Source organism: Corvus cornix, chromosome 4, assembly GCF_000738735.6.
Source record: "Corvus cornix cornix isolate S_Up_H32 chromosome 4, ASM73873v5, whole genome shotgun sequence".
Classification (NCBI taxonomy): Eukaryota; Metazoa; Chordata; class Aves; order Passeriformes; family Corvidae; genus Corvus; species Corvus cornix.
The window spans coordinates 37,254,339-37,279,291 of record NC_046334.1 but is presented as its reverse complement, the minus strand read 5'-3'; the positions used below and the strand labels follow the sequence as shown (position 1 = coordinate 37,279,291).

Sequence of the window (24,953 nt, the reverse complement as noted above, 5' to 3'; positions counted from 1 at the left end):
TTTACAAAGAAAATAGATTATTGAAGAGGTGGGGGTGAAACTTAAAGCTGGTTTTTTTCAATGCTATGCTTTGCTTCATCAACTACTGTGATTTCATCTTAACCTCTGACACGTGAGCATAGTAGGCTTTTTAGGAAGTTACAAATCCTGTCATTAAAATTAAGATGTGTGTGAACCTGATGTGAAAATTATCATAGTGGGAAGTATATCAAGGATTCATTCAGCTCAACATCTCATGTATTTGTGCCAAAAGCAGTCTGCCTTAGAAGTAGTATGAGAAATGGCTAAAATTTTTTCACAAAATATTCCTCCCCAGTAATTTGCAGCTCAGGGATCTCATATCCATGAATCCTTGTGATTCAGATTCTCCTTGTTATTTTGTTGGGTTCTATTCCTTCTCTACAGTAGCCTGCTACAACAAGTTTCCACAACTTAAATACACCCTTTATTTACTTCTGGGCCTACTTTGTAGTCTTGTGCCTTTATTGAACAAGTTGTTTCTTCTTGACATTTTTTATGTCACTCAAGATTGTGCTATCTTTATTGTGCCATCTTCTCCGTTATCTCTTTTCAGCCTTTTTTCTTTTTGTTTCCTGTTATATTCGAGAAAAGTTTGTATGACTGTTTCAAGGAACAAGGTAATTTGGTTTCATCAGTGACCTATATATTGCATTGTTGCAAACATCACTGTTGAGGATGTTGGTCACCTCAAATATTTGGTGCTATTGAGAAACACAGCTTAGAAGCAATTTCCCAGACTAGGTAAAATATTTGCCAGACCCTCTTTAAAATATGAAGATTTGTTAATTCTTATGTAAGAAAAGATTTTGAAGAGAAAGAATAGCAGAGGAGACTTGAACAGGAAATCTTCTGTTTTAAAGGAAATATGCCTCTCTTAAAAAAACCGTCTTAAAAATAATAATTCCTAGAAAGATGGAAGGCACTTAATTCCTATGGTGTTTGCAGCACTTCTATATGTATAGACCTTCTCAATGTGTTGATATTTAAATGATCAATTAGATCTGAGAAATAAAACAACTGATAATGTTTTTTCAGTTGTTCCAGAAAATGGAGCCCTAGACATATGAATTAAAAGGGAAAAAAAGGTAGGAGATGTGTTGAGTTATAAATATTGATTCAGTTATTTGATTATATATATGCACATTTAACTTCATACATAATAATTATTCTGATGTGAACCAGATGTGAACAGATTTATATGCAAAACGGGTAAAAAACAATAAAAAATCCAACAATAACCCCCCACAAAAACCCCTCCCTAAACAAAACCCCAAACAAACAAAACCCAACCAGCCAAAGTAAACAACTTTTTTTTTTTTGTGGCTCAGAAGGCAGAACTAAGTCAATGTATTTAGATAGCATAAAGTAAATGGATGAGCTATTTATCATTTATATGTTAATAGGAATTTTGAGCCATAGTAGTTTTTATTTTTGTTTTAGTCACTTCCCCCAGAAGGACGAGAAGTTAAACCTGCAAAGAAAAATTGGAATTGTGTTCAGTTTTCACTTTTGGTGAAATCATGAAAGTCTTAAAATGATGATATTACTCTGTAGACTAAGGTACAAAAATGCTAATTTATTGCTAGACTGCAGCGTCCAATTTGCATTCCAAATCAGACTGCAGAGCTCCCCAAATTAGTAGGTGCCCTCACAGTGTATTTAACCTATGTTTTTCCAGAGCAAACTCCCAGCAGTGTATGTGTTTGTATGTGCTTCCTCGTGTACATACCCACATGTGGTGCTTCACCATTTTAAGATCCAGTTATTTTAATAGAGCTTTGAAGTATAGAGCTAATTTGAGGTATGAGGCATCAGTAAAAGAATTGATACAAGAACTGTTTTAAAGCTCTGAACTGCCTCTAAATTCATTTTTACTGTGACAATGAGAAAGTGTAGAGTGCAGAAAATTTGCAGTGATTAATGTCATGTGTTAAATTGTGCCTGTGTGTGTAAACACATACACGCACACAATATTGTATTGCTATAAAGATGGTTTTTAGAATATTGTAAAGGCAATAGTGCATATTTGTTGTTAGTTCCTGATAATACAGATATAGGAGAAAAAGGGAAATGAAGAGTCATATTATTCTTAAATGTGCTGATACAGGAGGAGGGGGAGAGGCGGGGGGAGAGAGAGAGAGAGAGAGAGAGGGAGAAAGACAAGTAATACAGCATAAAGAACCCACAGGCATTTGGGCTTTCCCACTTCAGTAGCAAATAGGGGGAATTATGGGTTGGTGGTCTGCTTCCCGTTAGGAGGACACCCCTCCATCTGTTTTCAGTACAGCCTGTTTTCAATTTAAAACACAGATTTCAATACAAACCTCAATTTCTTTACTCCATTTTGTATGCAAAGTGAGGCTTATGAATCGGTGTCATTGCCATAAGGGCTCAAACCAAATTTCCCCCCAAAATTCACAGGCTGTTCATTTGAATACCTGCTTACAGTGGTACACAATGGGCAGCTTTGAGAAGAAAAATTGATAATCTTCACGGAAGAGTAATTTGAATGAAATTACACTTGACAGCCTGTCTCCAAGCAAACAAGGAGAGTGAGGGAGCCTTAGCTAAGCTCTGAGGACTTGCCTAAGCCTCTGCTGTTGGAGCTTCCCAGGGAAAAAAAAATCCACACTTTTTCCTACATCTGACTGAAGCTTTTGATTAATTCTCTGTAGCTGTTTCTAGTGAAGAAAGGTAGCCATGGAAGAGAATATGGAAGAGGGACAAACACAGAAAGGTATTGTGTCAAAATTGCTTTTTCTTTGCATGGAGATAATTATTTTGCTGTTCCTTATTTGCCTTAGCAGCATGCTGTAAGGTTGGGGAATATCCGTATGTGGCAGATGGGGAAAGACATATTATTTTCATATCATTTTCTTCATTTTTCTCTCTGCAATAGCACATAGCATTAATATAGTGACTGCCAGCTGATATCTAGTATTAAAAGAATCTAGGTAGCAAATTTTGCATCTATACAAATAACGTTGCGAGCATTTAATGCAGCCTGCTTTCCAGACTAGTCTTTGTTAACGTTCATTTATTTCACGTTTTCACGCTTGTCTAGCTGGGTCAAGGGAGTCTAGTGTGAACTATGAGAGAGCTACTCACACAATATTTGGAGCTGGTTGCAGTTGGATATCTAACAATGTAACCAGTATTTACACCTTGAATGAGAATCCAGACTGAACAAAGACATGGAGTCTATTTTGTATATATTAGGCAGTATTGAAATTTCCCTCTGCCTTTTTGCCACTTTGGTTTTGTAATGTATTGCAGCAGACTTGCCATAGTTCTAATACTTGTATGACACAGATTTGAATTGTGCAGAAATTAATTTTGCAGGCTTCAGATGAAATTGCTTTAGCAAGATGTGCACAGCATGTTCAGAGCATTTCTGTTCCACGGCTTCTGGTTAAAAATAACTGAACGTTATGGGCTGTGTTAGCACTTAAAGGTCCAGTTTAAAGTGATTGTGGACTATTAATTAATGTGTGGATCTTTGGGAGACACAGTGTTTTCAGTCTTTTCACTTAAGTGTTATTCTGTAGAAGCGACATAACAGTAGTGAAAGGAACCAAGGTTTTTTCATTTTTCTTTACTGCAAGCACAAAGGATAATCCTAGTGAATATTTGCTATGTTAAATTTTTATTCTTTTCATTTTACATTTCTTGAATTCACTTCCATTTTTGAGGAGTATATAGGAAGTTGCCAAATAATTTATAATAAATTGCCTGTAAAGGCAAGTTTTTCGGCACTGATGCCATATTCTGTTTTTCTGCTCCCTGATCAATCTCCTTCCTACATGTAAATGTCGTGCTTTCTCATTATAAGTGACCCATTTAGACAGAATGCAGCTTTGAATTGTTTATGGTCCTGACTTAATCTAGATGCAGAGTAAATAGTCATGAGAACATTAAAAGAGGATATATGTGCTCCGTGTGTATACACACTTATGTTTATAGATAAATAGATTAGTATCTGGTTGGTGATTACAGCAGTTTCTTCAGTTCAATTTTATTATTTGTAAATGACAGATAGAATAAGAAAGTACAGGACAGGTCAGTTTTTCTGTTTTGTTTTGGTTTGGTGTGGTTTTTTTCCTGAAGGTAAAATCAATACTCTTACTGTATGATTCAAATTATTTAAGGTGCTTTGCACTTAGAAATTGAAGACATGCTATTTTTAAAATTCTGAAATGCGTTCTTTTGCTTCTTGAAACAAGTAAATTGAACTGTTTGACCAATGAATCAAAATACGTCATTGTTACCAAATGATATTGCCTGAAGAAACAGCGTGAAATTCAAACTCCCTAAATTCTTATTAGAAAGAGAAAAAAAGAGAAAAAAGTGAATAATTTTTGTATATTGAAAGAATGTGTTGTTATCGATAAACTGTGTCCTCATTGTTCATATGATAAGCAGTTGAATGACCAATAGCCACTCAAAATGGTGTGATTAATAGTGTGATTACAACAGCTAACACGACTTACCCTCCACCCCCATTTACAATGCCATGTGTTCAGCCTTTTTTCCCTTTAGTGGTACCCAGCTGTCATCAGAGACAGAGAATGTTAAGAGCTCAGAAATCATATGTATTTATCCTTATTGCTGTGAAAAGGGATGCTGCTTAGTTTCTGTGACCATACCTGTGAACTTGTCATTTCAAGATGTCATGTTCCCTTGTTGGAATATGACAATTTTTAAAATGCATTTAGAGTTTGAAAAATATTTGCAATTCAGGAGACAAATTAAAAATTATTTTCAGTTTTGAATTTTTGGGGGTGCTTGATGGCATGATAGGGAAGTATAGGGATGATTATGAAATCGTGGATCTCCTTAAGTTTTGCATTTTGCACTTGAAAAATATTGACTGGTACTAGTATGACATGATAGTTCTCTTTCATATTTCCTGGGGTTTTTTTGCTTTCATTTAGTGTGATCTATCTACTATGTGTTTAATTGATATCCACAGTATAGTTCCAGGTCATCCAGACCATTTTTGTTAATTGTAGTATTTCAGCAACAGTAATTGTAATTCATATATTCTGTTTTTCATCCTCCTGCCATCTCGAATGAAAATGTTTCTTTCCTTTTCTTTTCCAATTTATACAAAATCAATGGGAGTATAAATTGTCACTGCTTATCAACTCTGTGCTTTTCACAGCAGATGCTTCGAACCTCCCACTGAACAGCATTACGTCTTGCTGGCAGCCATGATGGAAGTGAATAACTTCATATTGATGCGTTTCATAAATATGATGAAGATAGCTCTAGCAGATTTGGAAGTCTTTTTATTTCTGACAGTTTTATGACATAAGACGTAATTAAGTGCAAACATAATTCTTAACATAGTGGTTCCAAATAATGACCTTCTGCCACAGTCTCTCCACATTTTAATGTTTAACACTTAGGATTTCTTTATGTCTGTATCTTGGAAAGTTATAATCAGGGAAATAGATTCCATTTTTTTTTCCTAAAAGTAGTTAATCACGAGAAACTTACTTCAAAGTAAGGGTCATCTTCTCCCCTTCCCATTTTCTTTCTATTGGCCTTGGAAAGTGTGTTTTTGTGTTGGCATCACTACCCTTATTATTGTAAAATAAGATAAGGCTGTTGTCCAGCAGTTTTCATATGTAAAGCTGTAAACATTGAAACCAAGAATAATTTCTATTCATACATTTCCTGTTTTAAAGTACTAGAAGACTTGTTGTTCTTCCTCCACCCCCTTTTTTTCCCCTTGATATCACATTTCCTTTGGTAGGATGTAAGTACAGGTTTGGGAGGAGGTTTCAAAGGTATTTACTATGCAGCTATCTCTAGCTGTCCGAGAACTGAAAGTGTGCAGGAAGTCTGTCTCAAATGTAAAGTAAATTAACACTAAAATATATTCTAACAAAGTAAAAAGTCATAACATCTCAGAAATACAACTTGTTCACAATTTCCATAACACTGACATTATGCTACATCCTAGACCTCTAACATACTAAGACATTAGATTGCAAATTTGCTGTCTTGAAAACCCAGGATAACTAAAGCCTGCAATTTATTTGACTGGTTTATTTTTCAAAAAATAGCAGGTCCACTTATAAACAGAAGTTTCACTGATGTCTTTAGGGATGCATGCTAATTTTGAAAACCTCATGCATAAATTGCATGTGGCAGTGGTAGGCCTCAGCTGCCAGTGTTTGAAAGACTATGACGTCACACTGATAGCTTTGTGATGTGGAAAAATGTACATTTCAGGTCTTCCCTCTGTGAAAGCACTAAGATTGCAATGATGTCTCCAGCCCCAGTTATTTATCCCAATAAAGAACTTTTCAGAGCACAGGCACTGTAAGTTTTTGTACTGTAAGGAACTTGGTACAGGGGAGTGAGAGGTTCTCACCACAATCTGTTTCAGAAAAAAGGAGAAATGTTCTGGAGCACACTAAGTCATGCTATACCATTTGCACTAAATTGAAGATGAATTTTCTTTTTTTTTTAATGATTCATCCATAACTTCATTTTGCAGTTTTAATTCCTTTTTAAAATAAACTCTTGGGAATCAGTGGAGCAACAAACATGAGGAGGATACAAATGTTATTTCAGCTCTCTGGGCTGTAGTATACCTAACGCAGTTAAGGGCTCACCAGTAGGATAGCAAAAAGATATGTAGTATTATTGTGACTAGAAATGATTGAATGCCAGGAAATAATGACTTAGTATTTGGCCTGCATTAGTGATATAAGTGGATCTTCTGCCTGTTATCAGAACTTTTTCATTTGTTCCACAGCGTACCAATAAAGGAGAGCTTTAAGCAGAGTTTTGGAAGAAAATCATAAGGAGACCAGGATGCTATCAGTAAAATGTAGACACAGCCTCTGCTTCTTCAGCCATGAGAGGCTAAATTGTTTCCCCTTACTTCAGTACTTTTTGAAAAATGGCAGGCTGACTTAGTAGGATAGTAGAGAGTAGATGAAAATAATGTGTTTTATTTCATATTAAGAAATACCAACAGCCAACGGGTCCAAACACTTCTGGCATCCTTTGTAAGTTAGTCTTCTAAATCTTCTGATTTACCTCTGAGAGAAGAACTGTCCTTCTCTTTTGACTATTGTTACAAAGTTGGTTAAAATAAGAATGAGGAAATCAGTATTTTGCACTTTGATTTTGTTTGGTGACAATATTTGTAAATAAAGCAGAGGAGTTATTTTTTGTTCTTTAATGTAAATGCCACACTGAGTGAGGGCCATGCTTGTATCTTCTGTAGTTAGATGTTATATGTTAGTATTCAAAAGTAACTTGGAAATCATTTTTAAATTTGGCCTTATAAGTAGGAAGTAGCAGACATTTTCTGGTTGATATTCTTCATACCAAATCTGGATTTGTAGTGCTTGATTCTTAAAGAAAACCTGGTAGGCAGAGGTCAATCTCTATTTGCTTTGGGAATACCTTTTCAATTTAGTAGGCTTAGTTCCCAAGCTTGTGTTCAGATTGGATTCTTGCAAGTTGCTTCAGAGTAGAATGGTCTTAACTTTCATCATGTTTATTGTTCCCTGTTCTTAAAGGTGTGTGTGTTATAATAAGAGCATCAGATAAAATACTCACTTAACAGTTACAAAGTCACTAACAGAGTAAATAAATTTTCTTTGTAATCAATGCTAAATATGGAAATAGACTTTAGCATCTGGTAAACTATGTCACTGTATTTCCTGCTTAATACTCCTTAGTAGTTAATCAATAGGGTTTATTAAAGAAAAATGCAGTAACAGTCAATATGAATTTGAAGTTAATTGTTCTAATACTGTAAGAGTTATTCTCCTTTATGTAGTAACTACAGGCTACCTTACTTAATATTCTTACATTAGGAGCACTGAGTTGTAGAGTTGTAATTTGAATATGTTATTATTCAATACATTAGGCTTTTATTCATAGATAATGATGTAAATAAATTTAGTCTTGCTTGCTTATTTAATCTTTAACATTGAAATGTCTCTGTTAATAGTAGAAAACTTTGTATTTCTTACAGGCTTAACATTATACTAGTCCTAGGCATGAAAATCCAGCATTAATAGGACTTAATTATAATTTTATATACACTCTTTCAGGGCCAAAAACATTCCAACTGCCCCAAGGCAGATGGAATCCTCAATTCAATGTGTGAAAATTTAAGTCTTCATGGTAATTTTGACACTTGGATGTCAATTTCATAAATAAGCTATATTAAAAAGATTTTTCATAGTAGATGTAAATTCTTAGGAAAAAAGTATTGAATATATTTTAAATTATTTATTTACTCAAATTCTTGAAAAAATACTATATCAAAATAGAAATATAAATTTATAACAAGTTTTTTTGACACTTTGTGAAAGTAAAGGCTCACCTTTGGGGAAAAAGGGCTACTCTGGGTTTCCAATTACTCTAAAAAAATAAGAAATTAGGAAGGACAATGCAATACTGTAGATACAGCAAAGTTAAATTTGATCAAGCTGAGTGCTTAGGCTCCTTATGGAGAAGGACTGAGAGATTGTTATACCTAATATCTAAAATATTTTCATTTTATGACTGTGCCTTCATTTCTGAGAAGTACCTTAAAAAATTTGGCAATGTGACTTTGTAACCTGTTTTAAGTAGCCTGCCGCTGCACTAAAATTCAAGATGGAAGAATGGAGGAAATGCTACTGGGCTCACATAAGAAAGATGTTTGCTTTCTTGATACAATAATTTTTACCTGCTAATAATTCTCCCTATGTACACAGGTGAGAGTATACTATTTCCCCCTAGTAGTTTTATATGGAGGACTGAGTAGAAAATAATAAAAAAACCCCACATTTCTGGGTTGTTCTGCCTCAGATTGTAGACACTGTGAATTATTTTATAAAATCCATGATGAATATAGGCACCTGATAGCCATTGAAAAACAGAATGTAAAAAAGGCAAAGGTGAATATTGATCTTATACGAAATACTTTGTCAGTTAATGTTCTGTTTGACACTTCTATTTCAGAAGACTTTTCAGCCAATTCAAGGGACTAAAATGCATAATTCTGCTAACATCTTATCACATGGCTGATTTCTGAGACAGGCAGCAAGTCCCACACTGATGTGTTGTCACAAATCTTTTTCTTGTGGGAGTGGAGAGTTACAGAGGCTTCAGTTCCCCTGTGTAAGGAATGAGGAATAAGCCTTGTCATTTTCTGAGCTACAGAGGGATCAAACTCAGAGCATCAAAATTGAGAGGGTCAAAGATATACACCAAGTAGGAATTAACAAATCTGGGAACTATTGTGTACATGTGCTCTAGGGCCTTATGGAGGAACTGCGCTGACACAAAAAAATGGCTTAAGTGTTCTCTTAGCTTGTCCATGGTAACTCTTATGCTTCAATGCATTAGTCTCAAGAAAGCTAAATGTTATCTTTTATTTTTTTCCCCTCGAAATTTTCATCTCCTTCTTACCAGTTATCATGGAGGAGTTCAGTACTCCTCCCAAAATTTATACTGCAGCTGTCTGGAACAACATTTTCCAAATAACACTTGCTGAAATATAGCTACTAAGTGCAAGCATTACTCTTCTTTTTGCACTTGCAGTGCACCTGACATTTGCACTTGGATAGTTTCTGAGGACTTTTTTGTTTCACATAGTAAAAGTTTCATTTTTTCCCCCCAACAGTGATAGCAATAGAATTATACACCAAAGGAATAGCACAATAAATTTGGTATCAATTCTAACGAAGTTCAGTCTTTTTAATGGTGGCATGGGGAGAATAGTGCATTTGCTGAGGTTCTGGTATAAAACTAGACCAAGACAAATGCATTTGCTGCATTTTTGGTATATGAGCTTTGCAGAAAGGTACTACTGCCAAAATTTTTTAAAAATCAAGGCAAAGTATTTTTTTCCCCTCACTTGTCAGTATCTTCCTATTTGTACCTAAAGACTGCATTTTTTTTTTTTTTTTTTTTAAAAAGAGTAGTTCTTTTTGATTCTCCTGGTTTTCACTTTTCTGTGGAAGCGCTTTCTTTACTTTCTTTTTAATGCCTGGAAGACATGGAATTTAAATTCTACAACATTTTTTTACTTTCTTCTGGGAACATGTAATAGAAGATGACAAGTGTTGCATGTTTATTAATTAAGTTGTAGCTGGTCACATCCTACTTCTCAGGTTGCAGAAGAATGATTATATACAGGCAAAATTGGACATTAAGGAGGAATCTGAAGGAAGAGAGTGTAGTAGCCTAGCTAAGGGATTAGGCAGGGATTGCTTTGCACTAAGGCACGATGGGAAAAAAGTAGAGATGATTGATGATTGTGGTGATAGAAGTTCAAGAGAGGCAATATGAAGAAAAGAAGAAAGGGATAAGCAGTAGAATTTGAAATACCTTTGGAGGGCTTCAGAAGTCTGAAGTTGATATGGAAATAGGGGAATCATATCATCTTTTATTTTGAAACAGACCTCTGAGGTCATCAGGACCAACCATAAACGCAACACTGCCAAGCCCACCAATAAACTATGGTGGAAGACAATATTAGAGTTGAAAGAACATTTGAGTTTTACCTGAGAAGTTAATAGAAGCATAAATTTGAATTACCTTTTTAAAATAATGACCATTTAATTTAAGCACATTCTTCCCCCAAGTAAAACAGCAGCTATGTTCATGGCTACTAATAATACTGTAATTTTACTATGGTAATGTAACTCTGGGCAGTTTCTGGCTATTTAAGGCTATAGGTGAGGGAAGAGGGAGAGTAAGTCTGTTTTTATCTTAAAGTGATGAGAGATAGGAAAGATTCTTTTAGCTGGAAAAGGAAAGTATATAATTTCACATTCATGGAAAGAGTTATCAAAATTGACCTGTTGGCCTAGTTTCTCTGGTGAAGGAAGCTGGTACTGCACCCCCTTGCTTAGCAAGGTGATGGAGCCAGTGTGGGAGGCTCCACAGTGTAGTGGCACCCTCTACTACTGGTGAATCAGCTTAGCTTTCTTTATGCAGTTCATCAAAGCCTCCCACCCCCTGCTTTCCCACCAAATCATCTCTTACTCTATTAAGATACTTGCCATAGTAAGCACCTGGCATAACTTTGAATCCATTTAAAATCCTTTAGAAAACAACCATGGGAAGAGCTTGGGGTATATTTTTGCAGTTCTCAGGTGAGGACGTTTGATCATAGCTAAGAATTTAGGTTTGCATATTTTTATGCCAGAGTAGATCCTGAGCTTCTGATGTCATGGTTTTGATCAGTACCGCAGGGTGAGATGAGGAAACTTATCCAAACCAAGTACTTATCCCTGTGCTTGAATGGCACAAAGCTCTGATTCTCATCTCTCCAGAAGAAAGCTAATACATACATCCTGTTGTCTTCTACTTCCATCTGCCACATTGTTTGCTCCCAGTCTCTTTTACCATTCTATGACTCACTGCACACCAAACAACCTTCAAAAGATTTTCTGCTCTGAGACAGTGGAAGTTACTGTCAGTAACTTGAATGCTTTGGGAGAGTTTGTGAGTTACCTAACAGTGAGGTCATTCACTTGAAGACAGCTTTCCTTGTTAGTGGATGGCAATAGACAAGGTAAAGTTACCTTAACCTTTCCAGTAAATTAATCTTTGCCTTTTGCCAGTTAAATACCATAATGTGTCCTCTTGTGGTATGTGCTAAGTGATATATATTCAGCAGCTCCTTGCTCTTTACTGGTCTGCTTGTTCTGTTACCTCTGTGGTGAAAATTTATTTCCAGCTACATTTTTATGCATAACTTATTTACCATGTTCATGATGCAACTTGGAGCCGGGATCTGTTCTCTGTGATGCTTACGTTTGATTTGCTCCCTTTGCAACGGAGGAGTCAGGGAACAACTGAGACGAAGGTGATGCTGTCACTTGGACCAGACAAATGCTTCTGTGCCCTACCTGAGTACGGTGTTAAACACCTCAGGCACCTGTAGTAGAAGAGGATGCAGTACCTGCTTCTGGGGGCAGTGAGCCCAAATTCAGCCTCTCTGGCTGCTGGATTAGTCCACTGTGGAAAAACCTTAACTGAGCAGATGTATGTGAAATTATTTTTATTTTTACTGATAATGATGATGATAGTATAATAAAATAATATTTTGAATTCTGCATATGGTGTGAAAGAACTTATAAACTTTAAAAGGATAGTGTTTTTTAAAAACATTATAACCAATAAAGAACATGTACTTGAATTTATGGGGGTAGTTGGCTGATAAGTCATTGTAAATAGTAAGTCAATATGCATAACTGAGGATGAAAGTAAATGTCTGAAATTGCCTTTAGAAAAGGACCATTGACTATTTGCACTGTGTTGGTCATAAAGGTATTCAATTATATTATTGAACATTGTATTATTGATTTTTAAACTGAGCAGCTTTAGTGTGAAAAGCTTCCTGCTTAAAATGGCTTGCCTTTGTTCTTGACTTGTTGATAAACCAGTCCCATATAGAAAAGTAATTTACATTTCTAGCTCATTGACACAAATACAGTGATTTACTTTATTGTGAAATAATTTGAGTATGTTAGAAAGATAAAATGCTTTTCCTATTTGTTGGTGTGCTTCAATATAGCAGCACAATTGTCTTCAGAGAATTTCTCAGCCTTCTAATTTTTAACTGACAGGTTGACCACTGCTTCTGACCAAGATACACTTTTGACATTATAAATAAACATAACCATGATTTCCCTGACCTTTCCTCTTAGTAGAAGATTGCAGTTCCTTGAAAACACCTTCAGGTTCTCTTTGCAGTTCTTATGGTAGTCAGGAGCCTTATTGCCATTTTACTTAACTAGATGGTTGAACTAGATTAAAATGAAACAGTGTCTTCTTTCCCAAGTGTTCATAGTCAGCTTGACATCTACTCCTCTGAGTCACAAAACATGTCTACTATTTAATCTTGATTTATATTTGGTATCAAATGCTTTCCTTTCACTGGAAAATTCATAGTTCTGATAGAGCATTTAGGACCCCTTTTATTTACGCTGCCCACCAATGTTGTTGAAAAGGCTAGTATTTGCTTGTAAGTGCATATATGGCCCTTGATTACTTCCAAAAATTATAGACATCAGTAATTTGAAAATCTGAAAAATCAATGACCAAAGGTCTGATCTTGAAAGGACTTAAATATACATCTTTGATGTCATGCACTGTGAATACTCATTGGTTTTATACCAATGTAAGCAAGAAGGAAACACATGAACATCTAAGATTAAGACCTTACAATGCCATGGAGTAATTTGCATGTTGCTGTCAGGTTTTTGGCAGGATATCTGTGAGAAGATGTGATGATGCAATTTAAAAGAGTTTGAGAGGAGACTGGAAGGAAGGTTGAATGGAGTTTTTTTGTCAGCTGAGGGGTTTTTTTGTTTGTATCACATGGTATTACAGTGACTAATATGCTTTGGGTCTACTGTGGCTGTCTGCAGTTTCTAAAAAAATATAATTCTTCTTAGACTTTTTTTTAAAGGTTTTTGTTTGTGTTTTTCTTTTGAATTAGTGGAATTTGGATTTACTCCCGAGCAGGGTATACTGGACCTTCTAGTGGTATTGAACAATTTTGCTAGTGTGTCTTGTTCACATACTTAAGCCAAGATGGTCATCAAATTTGCTGTGCAGATGGAATTTTTCCCAAGGCAGGCTACTAGTGACCTTCTTTTTGCCTTTTTTTTTTCTGCAACATGGTCATGGTCTGCTTTCTAAGATTATCTGGGAGTTTACTTTCATTAAATTCTTGCTTCTAGTGCAAGACTAACACTGATGTTTTCCTTCTTGCTGTCCTCTTGTAACAAACTGTAGATGAGACCTTTGGTCTTTGAATGTAGGTCTGGAGCAGCATTTTGGTCACTTGCCTGTATTTTTGGGCCAGACTACAGTAGATTTAATAAATCCTCCTGAACTGAGCATGTATTACAAGGTTTTCTTTTATTAGAAGTTTCTGGACTCTGACAATGTCTAGTCTGAGCACTACACATTTTTTTGCCATATGAAGTGTTCTGTTAAAAATTGTAAAGGGAAAAAGATACTATTTTCATCTATGTGTAGGGTTTGTGTATCTTCTATTTTTATACCATTATATTAATATAGATAAAATTAATAAAAGGATGCTCATCAATGTGACTATCCTAAGAATTCAGTAAAATATGTATGTTTCAACCACACCCATGACATGTGGCACATAGGCCAAAAAATGAAAATTAATTTACTCTGCTCAACAGCATATGGAGGCTACCATTTCTCAAAGATGTTATCTTTCAATGTCTCCAAATTATTCTAGATTTATGAACATTGTTCACCAGTGAAAACACTGGAATAATTATAACCTAGTGGTGGGTAGGTCTTTCAGGTCAGCTGTGTTTATGTTTTTGGTTCAGACAAGATATTTTTCTCCCCCCTCCCCATCTGGTACAGTCATCAAATATTTAAGACACAGGGGAATCTATTAAGGGCATTTGGGCTCTCTTGTCTGCTTTATGGCTGTGTTTATCTAATGGGGACTTTCGCTGTTAGTATTTTTCATTTTCATTTTGATCTGTTACATCTCTGTACCATCTGTATTGTCTGTACTTCCAGCAGATATCCTTCCTTTATTGCCTGTCATATCCCCTTCTAGAAGATGAATACATGTCTTTTATACATAATTATTGACAGTATGAACTTTTAAAATCCAGTTTAGATCCCTCTGAACTGCATCTAGTGATTGTAATATGCAGATTTCAAGACTTTAAAGAACCTGTAGCTGGCTGTGGGTGTGTTTTGTGAATATTATACACAATCAAAGCAATGACATACAGTTTCATGATAGAAGAGTAGCTATGTCCCTGCCTGGGGAGTGACCTACTAATACACAGTTATTCGTGCTTGTCTGTCTTGATTTATTCCTCATACTGTTTTATTTTCATTATTATCTTTTAATGTAGAGACAACTGGATTTGATGTAGCTGCTGCAGTTTCTAAGTCTTGTCATGTCCTCTGGGATATATTTTTCCTCCTTCGTGTTATTCTTGCCTTAATCACTCCTGATCTTTTTTTTTATTTTTTTTTTTTTGACTCCATACTAACTCTGTACCTCAAGTTGGGAAGATGGACTGCCTCCTACGGGAGGTATGAAAGTACTGCCACTCCAGAATCACTGACCTGTAATCATTCCTCTAATCTAATACCCTGCCAAGGTGATAGACGTCAGTGTTGTTACAGAATGTGGTTGTTTTATTTCTAAAGGGATAATTTTACTAGGCTTTTTGTGGTCCTTCAGGGACAATGAATTACACAGTGGCCCAGATGTAACAAGCAATAGGTAGCAGCCATTAAACTAAATTATTGCAGTCATCCTCACTGTCCTTAATCTGTTATTGTTTTAGGGTTTTTTTCTATAACAATCTCAGTGTGGTAAACTGTATGATTTAAAAGCTGCCCTACAGAAGTATAATTAGGAATAATTTGATTAGGGGTAAAAGTGGGTAGTAATGATGCAGAATTTTTTCAGGTAAGTATGGTCATAAATTCTATAATAAATTAAACTAGTAAGTACTAAAATATAGAATACTTGCATAGAATGAATATAATGAAACAAATTCCTCCTTTGTAAGTGGGAAAACATGTTCAAAACTTCCACAATTTATTCACCATTGTCAGAATATGAAAACTTTCAATAGTTTTCATTTTAATGAAGTTATGTAAAAAGAGGGTAATTATTTGCATTTGCTTTATGCAGTTGCTTTGACTCTCTATTTTTGTTCTTTGTCCTTTTTGACTCATTTCATGAAATTGTTTGTTTTACCTTTGTTAGGAAGAATTAAGAAAACACCTCTTTTCTAAGTGTCTTTATGATTACTGGGGTAGATTAGCAGTTGCTCTGTCAGTGACACAGTGTTTATTTTAATCTCTGAATTAATTTTCTTGGTTGCTAGGCAATTCTACTTCATAGATTTAATGGAAATGACTAATTCAGTGTGCTCTCATTTCATAATAGGCAATCGTTTGCATTAAAACTGAAACTAGGTTTCTCTATGACATAATGTTTGACAAATACTCGTATCAGTATACAATTTTATTACTTTAGTGAATAAAATATCCAAATTTCTGTTATCCAGTCCTGTATTTCTTGTACAATCCAACGAAGCTGTTGTAAATATAATGTATTCAAAAGAGGGAGAATTGGGCTTTTATATATATGTAGAGGGCAAGCATTTGCCCTAATGTCTGACATTTTGGAAATTTTTTCAGGCAGCTTATGGAGATGGTTCTGTAGTATGTATTTAGAGCTGGTATCAGTTAAGCCTTTTTACATCCTCAATGGCAGTGGTGTAATTAATAAGTGCCCTGTATCTCAGTTACTCAGCCTACAGATGTATTCAGCAGATACTGCTTATTAGCAGCACATGGAAGTTCAAAAATAGGTATGAATATTCAAAGTAATAATAGCCATATTATTAAAGAAAACCTCTCAGCAGTCAGTAGTTCTGGAGGATTTTCATACTGTAAAAATATGCCTGAGGACAGTTTCTTTAAACTTTAAAATATTGTTTTCTGCTATTTCTATACTACTCTTATTTAAGGAAAAATGTATAGGAAACAGAATTTTAAATGAAGCTTCTTAGGTTTCTCAGTATCACAGTAGTGCAGAAATACAGGCCTTTTTCATTTTGGTGCTACCAGCTATGCTTTAATTTATTCTGAGCTATCATCTAGTGAAATACTGTCTTTTAGCTTGTTATTTCCATTTCACTCTTGTGTTTCCATGTTGGTGAACTGCACAGCTTGAAAATGAATGGAATCCACCCTCCTTCTCTGCAGAAGAATAAAGGATTCTGTGAGCCGGACTGCCAGTGGTGTACCCTAGTGGTCTCTGTGTTCTGACATTGGTTCAAGGTTTATCAGTTCAACTTTCTTAGCCCAGAACATCATTCTGCATGCTTAGTTGCTCTTTATTTTTCTTCTCTTTAGTTTATCATACATTTGTATTCCTGATAATGGCCACCTATTTGTACAGTTAGTGTGCTGAAGACCACAACTCATTTGGTTTATCTATATAGTTTATGGCCAGCAAAACACTAAATTCTAAATCCAGTTCTCAAGGATATAATATTTTATCAAGACAGTGAAGACTGGGAATGCTGTATATTTTAATGATTTTGTATTTAGTACACAGTCTTGCATTATCTATTAATACAAAAAACCTCTAGCAAAATCTTCCAATTGCTATCTTACAACTTTAATTACCACCTAATAGTGGTAAAGTAAGCAACAGTACCATGCTATTTTTGAGCTCTCTTATTGTATTTGAGAGAAAACAAATTTCAAAAATCACGTAATTTAAAGTATTTTCAATATTTTTTCAAAAGGACAGAGGAGGAAATATTAGATCAGTCAGCTGTATTCCTCACAGAACAAAGTGCTTTTGTTCAGTTTTTTTGTATATTTGAGCTAATAAGATGGGTAGTTAGCCAGGATGCTTGTAACTGCAATGGTAATGGACACTGAAATCAAAAAGTTGGCTGATTTGTATTCAGTACATACTTGGGAGCCTGTCTCACTTTTTGTAAATGAAAGGTGGAGTATGCAGACAAAATTAATAAGATTATATTTATGTTAGTGAACTCTCCCTAGTCATCTTAATCTATTTTAACATATAAAGAAAGCAGTACTAAGATGATAGTCTTCAGTTTGTGAAACTGGGTTATGAAACTCCTGCAACAGAATGTTAATGTGGGTGAAAGCAAACATCTAGGGAAAATGAAATAAATTTCTTAATGAATATGCTCCATGTCCATGGCTCTGTGAGGTAGAACACTTACTTGGATAAACTGATTATCAAAACAATTGCTTTAGTGCACTAACTTTACAGAATAGCAGCAACTGCCTTTCAACAAATGGGGTAATGGGAAAAAAAAACCCCACAAAAATAAAATCAAAGACCTCGAGGTAGCTTCAGCAGTGTGCATACTCAGTAGGTACAAACATAAATTCTATGTGTATGGGGAGATTTAGGTTGGATATTAGGAAAAGGTTCTTCACCCAGAGGGTGGTTGGGCACTGGAACAGGCTCCCCAGGGAAGTGGTCACAGCACCAGCCTGACAGAGTTCAAAATCTTTCGGACAATGCTCTTGGGCACATGGTGTGACTCTTGGAGATGGTGCTGTGCAGGGACAGAAGCTGGACTTTGATGATCATTGTGGGTCCCTTCCAGATCTGGATATTCTTTAATTTTGTGATTCTCAGTAAGAGTACACAATGACAAAAAGAAAATAGGTCATAGCAATGATTTCCATCATGCTTGGTAATTCTGAGGAATGAAATTGTTATGAAATAGTGAAGGTATTAAAAGTCATGTTATTGGATTAAAAAGTAAGCTCTTCTTTCAGCCAGTAACTTGTAAGTTACTCCTTCAGAGATAATGTTTTGTGAAAATTACTGGAACATCATCTAAGATTCTGGACTGAGATATGAAATATCTGAAATGCATTATCTGTATCATGTACATTTTTCAGTCTGACTTGCAGTAATTACTACAAAATTATTTGCGACCCTGAAAAATCTTACTGTAATACACTCTGTCTTGATTTCCCATTTGTGAAAAGCAATACAGGACATACATAAACTTTCATTTCTTCCACTCATTCTATGACTTGTTTATTGCTTTAACAAGTGGCAGTCTTTACAATTCTACAATACAGTCTCAACTGAGTCCTCTAGATATTAAATCAAGGTGAAGTATGCCATGGAATATTTACTAATTTCTAAATAAATGAATAATCTGCAGGCATTAAATGTTCTTTGCTATTGAAGGTGAAATGCAGCTAATTGAAGATTCTTTCCTGTCCCATGTTAATTTCTAATCAAACATTTTATTTAAATGAGCAAAACTAAAGGAGTTGCATTCATTATGCATATGGCATATGTGTTGTTAAAATGAAGAGTGACAGACCTTTGATTTTTAGCAGTGACATAATCTAAGGCAGAGTGCTGTGTTATACATATGGTGGATGTCTGTACAGCATGCCAAAGGGAGGAACAGTTCAGAAAGTTGTTAACTTCATTACCTTCAAAAAACCTGAATTTCTTAGTGTTTATAACATGTGATATGGAGAGTTCAGGATGGATATATCTCTACTAGAGATTAGTGCCTTTTTTTACTCATTTTACAGAAGTGATACCCAACAGAGACAAATTAGCCTGCGTTTGCTTGTTTGTTTAAAAAAACTTGCATTTTCCTCTGAAGAATGCCTATTTTTTTTTTAGGAAGGTGATTGCAACATTTTCAGCTACTGAAATTTTGGCAAAATTTTTTCTGTCTTTGGCAGCAAAAAATATAGACTTTTTTTGCTGTTTTATCAGCGCATGATGGAATATAACCCCAAATACAAAGAAAATTTCAGGCTGAAAATTTACAGGCCTAACTTAATAGAAATATACTCCAAATACTATTTCTTACAGGTATCTGCTTTCTTTGAATATATTTGGTATATAGCCCATGCAAAAACAATCTCTGAGCATCTTCCTCCATGATGCACGGGATGTGGTCCCATTGTGTCACATCCAGTCTCTCCCCAAAACTGTCAGCACCAATATCTAATTTTTCTAAGTGGGAAGAATACACTGTGGTGAGCTCTGCACTGTTACAGCAAGATTTATTTCTGCTATTCAAGCTGTCTTTTTTAAATGTTGCTTATAGCCCTTTCTTTAACACTGCTGTCTATTAACAAGATGTACAGTTAGATGAGTTGTTGAAATAACCAGACTTCTGCACGTCCCTCACTTTGTTGCAAGTTTGAAGTCCTCTTAAGCAGCAGCTCCAAAAATCATGTGATACAAACAAAATCTTAGCAGTTTCATTACAAAAGCAAATTTCTGGCCTCGTTGGCTTCAATGAAAAAGTTATCCTTAAAATTACATTTATTATATATTTCATCAATAGGATATGGATTGTGTGAAGGCTCTGACAGTGCTGGTGACACTTTCAGCATGCATGGGCCCTATCCTTGTTTTCAATTACATGCTTCCAAAGAATTTGAAATGCTAGGTTGGTTTTATTTCTTCTTTTTAAATTTTTTTTTCTATGATAAATAAGAGTATTCCTCAGCCTTTGGTATTTTAGTTTTAATGTCAAAGCACATGATGGACCTAGTGTTTGCCACTAATGTGTTGAATAATACTGAAGAGCAGTTCTGCCCTCAGACAACAAATGTTGCATTTAGAATGACTGAAAGCAATGTCAAACTATTATAGGCTTCCCTAGATATAAAAGTAGGCAGGAAGGGCTTATTGCAATTTAAAAAGATGAAGTGTAGAATATAAAGTTTCCTGAAGTATAGACTGTATAGTATGTGTGTTGGGAAAAAGTGGATGGAAATTTATCTTCAACATCCAGTCAGAAATTGTAATAGTACAGTTAGCTTGCTAGAGAGGATTAACGATAATACTAGGTCATTTCATGGAAGCATATTTCCAACTACTTCCAGTCTTCTTATTCAAGCAAGTAGTATTCAAAGAAAAGATTTGCATTAATTTTTTTACAAATTTGATATTAACCTATGAAATTGCATTTATTAATTCAAACATTTTGGAAAAAGATTTTTCTCTTTAAAATTCTGTCTAATCTTATGTCAGTTTCTTGGGAAGTTTGAAAGGTTTTTTTAGCTTGTTGGCTTGTTTTTTTTTTTAATTTCTACTAATAAGTGTAGTGCTTTCTTTATATTGTGACGTGCTGTTGTGTTTTAATCCCAGCCAACAGCCAAGCCCCACACAGCTGCCCACTCACTCCCTCACCAGTGGGATCAGGGAAAGTAAAAGGCAGAGAACTCGTGGGGGGAGATAAAGACAGTTAGAAGGAAAGCAAAAGCCATGCACACAAGGAAAACAAACCAAGGAATTAATTCACTGCTTCCCATGGGCAGGCTGGTGTTCAGCTATCTCCAGGAGAGCAGAGCCCCATCACACATAACAGTGACTTGGGAAGAAAAACACCATAATTCCAAACATCCCCCCCTTCCTCTTTCTTTCAGCCACTTTATATACCGAATATGATGCCATATGATCTGGAATATCCCTTTGGTCAGTTTGGGTCACCTGTTCTGGCTGTGTCCCCTCCCAACCTCCCGTGCACCCCCAGTCTCCTCCCCAGCATGGCAGTATGAAAGGGAGAAAAGGCCTTGGCTCTGCATAAAACCTGCTCACCAATAACAGATACATGTCTGTATTATCAGCCCTATGTTCATCACAAATCCAAAACACAGCCCCATGCCAGCCACTGGGAAGAAAATTAATTCTGCCCCAGCCAAAACCAGAATAAATACATAGCAAACTTTTTACCTTTAAGTAAACACTGCTATTTGTGGGAGAGAAATATACTGGTGGAAAAGACAGTAAACATATTATGGCTTGGTTTAGTCATGAAACAGTGCTTTTCTGAGTCTCAATTAGACACAGGTGAAGTAGTACCAAAAGATGCTTAGACAATGAATATAATTTAAGTCTGCAGTCTTGGGCTTATAGTCATAGTAGGTTATACTAGCTGTGCAATAACTATTTTATTTTTTTTAATATAACTATACTGTATTTGTTAGAAAAGCAGAGGATGTAATGTTTTGAAAAATAGTTTGGTTTTCTCAGTTCTGTGGAACAAATTCCCATAAATTATGATTAACAGACCTTCAAGAATATATTTTGAGGAAAAAAATGCATTTTATAGAATGTTTGCCTTTGTCGTGGAGCAACACTGTAGTTCAGAGTCATGAAGTAAAACAGACCCATAAAGTTTTCTGTGCTAGCAGCAGGGGTAGAGCACAGTCGTATGTTGGTATTCCTTATCAACAGAATTGGAAAGAGGAAAATGGAAAGTAATTGCAGCTTTCTCATGCTCCACTGTTCAGCAAAGCCAGGTAGATCTGAGGGTGATCTAGTCTGGAAGAAATGAATGATTACCATAATTCATTGCCACTGGAGAATGAAAGAACAACAAAAGAATGAAGAGGGTTTTCAGCATGAGGGAATTTTGAACAGCTATGCAGTACATAAGGTGTCTGTTGTGTGGCACGTCTGCTTAGATTTTCAAAATTTCCAAGGACTAAGTAATAATGATTAAATGAAAATATCAGTCTTAATGTCATAAAAATATGAGACATCTTGAAAATGTGAAGTGGATACATTCTGAAAGCTCAGGAGCAAAAATAAAAAAGTGAAAGAATAGATGACCTGTTAAAAAACAAACAAAAAAGAAAACAAACAAAAAAAAACTCGAACACCTACTCACAAAGGCAAAACAAAAAGACCCTAAACATATTTTAAGTGTCATGTGGAGGCCTGACTTTCAAGCCTTTACAGTTGATGACAATTACTGTAGTCCTATACAGTTAACTGTTTTATAATAGTAAGGATAGCTGTCCTTTAGCAGTTCTTTTCATTTGAATAATGGCTTTTCTGGCTCCTAAAGCAGGTAATAACAGGGCTACTCAGGATGTGTAATTGGAGTCTCTGTATCTAGGGGTGTAGTGGAATGCAGTGAGTGGGTAGAGATTTAGTGTGTAGTGTTAGGTCATTATTCAGTGAAGATCTGTTCTTGCAGGAGCTGGAGAGTGGAGTACATCTGATGGGTCACTGACAAGACTGTATGGTCTTACATGGAGTGAGAGGGTTGCTGGCAAATTAGATAACCATACAGGTTAGAAGTGTTTAATGTACAGAGGGAGTTGTTAGGACAGGAAGGTCTCCATTTTTATTCTGTGCTTAGGGAATGTGATATCGTATCTACATAATATTTTACTCCTGCTACTTGCTATTGAAGCAAGAAGCTGAGAGAAGAAAACCAAAATCCCTTTTCAGCTAGAAGGCGTTTCTGGAGCAGTTATATTGGATTTGTGCAAAGCTGTTGGGGGCGGCATTGGCACTGAGATTTTAGCCTGAGACTTTAGCCAGAGAGGAAGCCTCAAGGACTGCAACAGTTCCCCCAGCAACAGCAGAAAAAAGACAAAAAATGCTATGCCTGCTTCTAGCTGCAGAATTCCCATAAACTCATAGCCCTGTATCACAGAATCACAGAATAAGCTGAGTTGGAAGGGACCCTCAAGGATCATTGAGTCCAACTCATTGCGCTGCACAGGACATCCCAAAAGTCACACCATGTGCCTGAGAGCCTTGACCAAATGTTTCTTGAACTCTGCCAGGCTTGGTGCTGTGACCACATCCCTGGGGAGCCTGTTCCAGTGCCCAGCTGGTGAGGCTGTGCCTGATGCACCCCAGGACATGGTTGTCCCTCCTGGCTGCCAGAGGACAATGACTCAGATTCAATTTGTCATCAACCAAGACCCGTCGGTTTCTTTCTACAGCACTGCTTTCCAGTGTCTCATTCCCCAGTCTGTACTGTACATACAGGGCTGCCCCATCCCAGGTGCAGAATGTGGCACTTTCCCCCATTGAACTTCCTGTGGTTGGTGATTACGCAGCCTTCTACTTTACCAAGGCCTCTCTGCAGGGCCTCCCTGCCTTCAACGGAGTCAGCAGCTCCTCCCAGTTTTCTATCATCTCTGAACTTGCTCAGTATCCCTTCTAGTTCTGCATCCAAGTCATTTATGAAGATGTTGAAGAGCACAGGGCCGAGGATGGAGCCCTGCAGAACCCCAGGAGTGACAGGTTGCCAGTCTGCTGTCACCCCATTCACTGTAACCCTTTGTGCCTGACCCATGAGCCGTGTGCTATGACCCATGAGTTGCTCAACCATCACATGGTGTGTTTATCCAACTGTGAGCTGGACATTTTGTCCAGAAGGATCCTGTGAGAGACAGTATCAAAATCTTTACTGAAATCAAAAAAGACCACGTCAACTGGCTTCCCTTCATCAACTGTTGGGTTACCCTGTCATAAAAGGAAATCAGGTTTATAAGCATGTCTTTGTCCTCATGAAGCCATGCTGACTGTGACCAGTGACTGTGTTGCCTTTCAGCTGGTTTTCAATACTTACCAGAATGATCCTCTCCCTAACTTTACCAGGCACTGAAGTGAGACTGACAGGCTGTGCTGGTTTGGACAAATTTGGAGGAAAATATCCTCTGATAGAGGGCAGGTTACAACCAGCCCTCCCCCACCAGGTTTGGGGAAAAAAAAAAAAATTCCTTGGAGGAAAGTCAAAGAGGTAAAAAATGTATTTATTTAACAAACACACAGGAAAAGGATAATAATGCTAAATAATAAAACCTCTCACTGTGGAGAGAACATGGGAAGATTTCAGAGTCCTTCTGTACGTGTGGTCCCTTTCCTCCTTCTTGGAGCTGGGTCATGGTGGGCCCACCTCCAGGGCCTCGGAGGAAAATTCTCCTGATGTGTTCTGATGTTGAAACAGTCCAGAAGAGAAGAAGGGAAAATCCAAAGTCCCAGGAAAACAAAGTTCAACTCTCCATCTGCCTCCAGAGAAAAGGAGCTGAAAGCTGGCTGAAAAGCAAGAAGGGTGCTTCCTCTGCTCTTGCTGCTGCAGCAGAAGAATGCAGAGGAGTGTGTGTCTGTGTCCTTGAACAACTGTTTTGAAAAGTTCACACAGTTTTTTCCTCTCCCCCCTCTCAGGCTCAGTTTAAAGGCACAGAAAGGCACAAAATTAATTTCTGGGCAAATAACAGTGATGGGGAATACATATCATAAAGTCACCCCAAGACACGGGCCTATAGTGGGGTTCTCTTTCTCACCCTTCTTGAAAACTGGGACAATGTTTGCCAGTTTCCAGTCAGCTGGGACCTCTCCAGGTTCCCAAGACTGCTCAAAATCATCCTGAGAGGTTTTGTGATGATATCAGCCAGCTCTGGGATGGGATTCTGGAATGAATCCCATCAGACTCCTTAGATTTGCAGGGATCCAGCTGGAACAGATCCTGCACCATTTCAGGGTCAACTGGGAGTTATCATTGTCACAGTCATGGTCTCTAGCTATCCAGTATCACCATCTAGGTTGCAGTGCTGCATAGGATATG

General features: G+C 36.5%; 1 protein-coding gene across 1 annotated transcript in view; it reads left to right on the top strand.

Moving 5' to 3' along the window:
• The first annotated feature begins 2,316 nt into the window (after window positions 1-2,316).
• GPM6A (glycoprotein M6A) overlaps window positions 2,317-24,953 on the top strand; it is a 120,776-nt gene continuing 98,139 nt past the window's right edge. Inside the window, exon 1 of the mRNA XM_010401458.3 lies at window positions 2,317-2,758. Within this exon, the coding sequence (XP_010399760.1) occupies window positions 2,722-2,758 (37 nt within the window). The 5' untranslated portion in view covers window positions 2,317-2,721. The remainder of the gene's footprint in view (window positions 2,759-24,953) is intronic.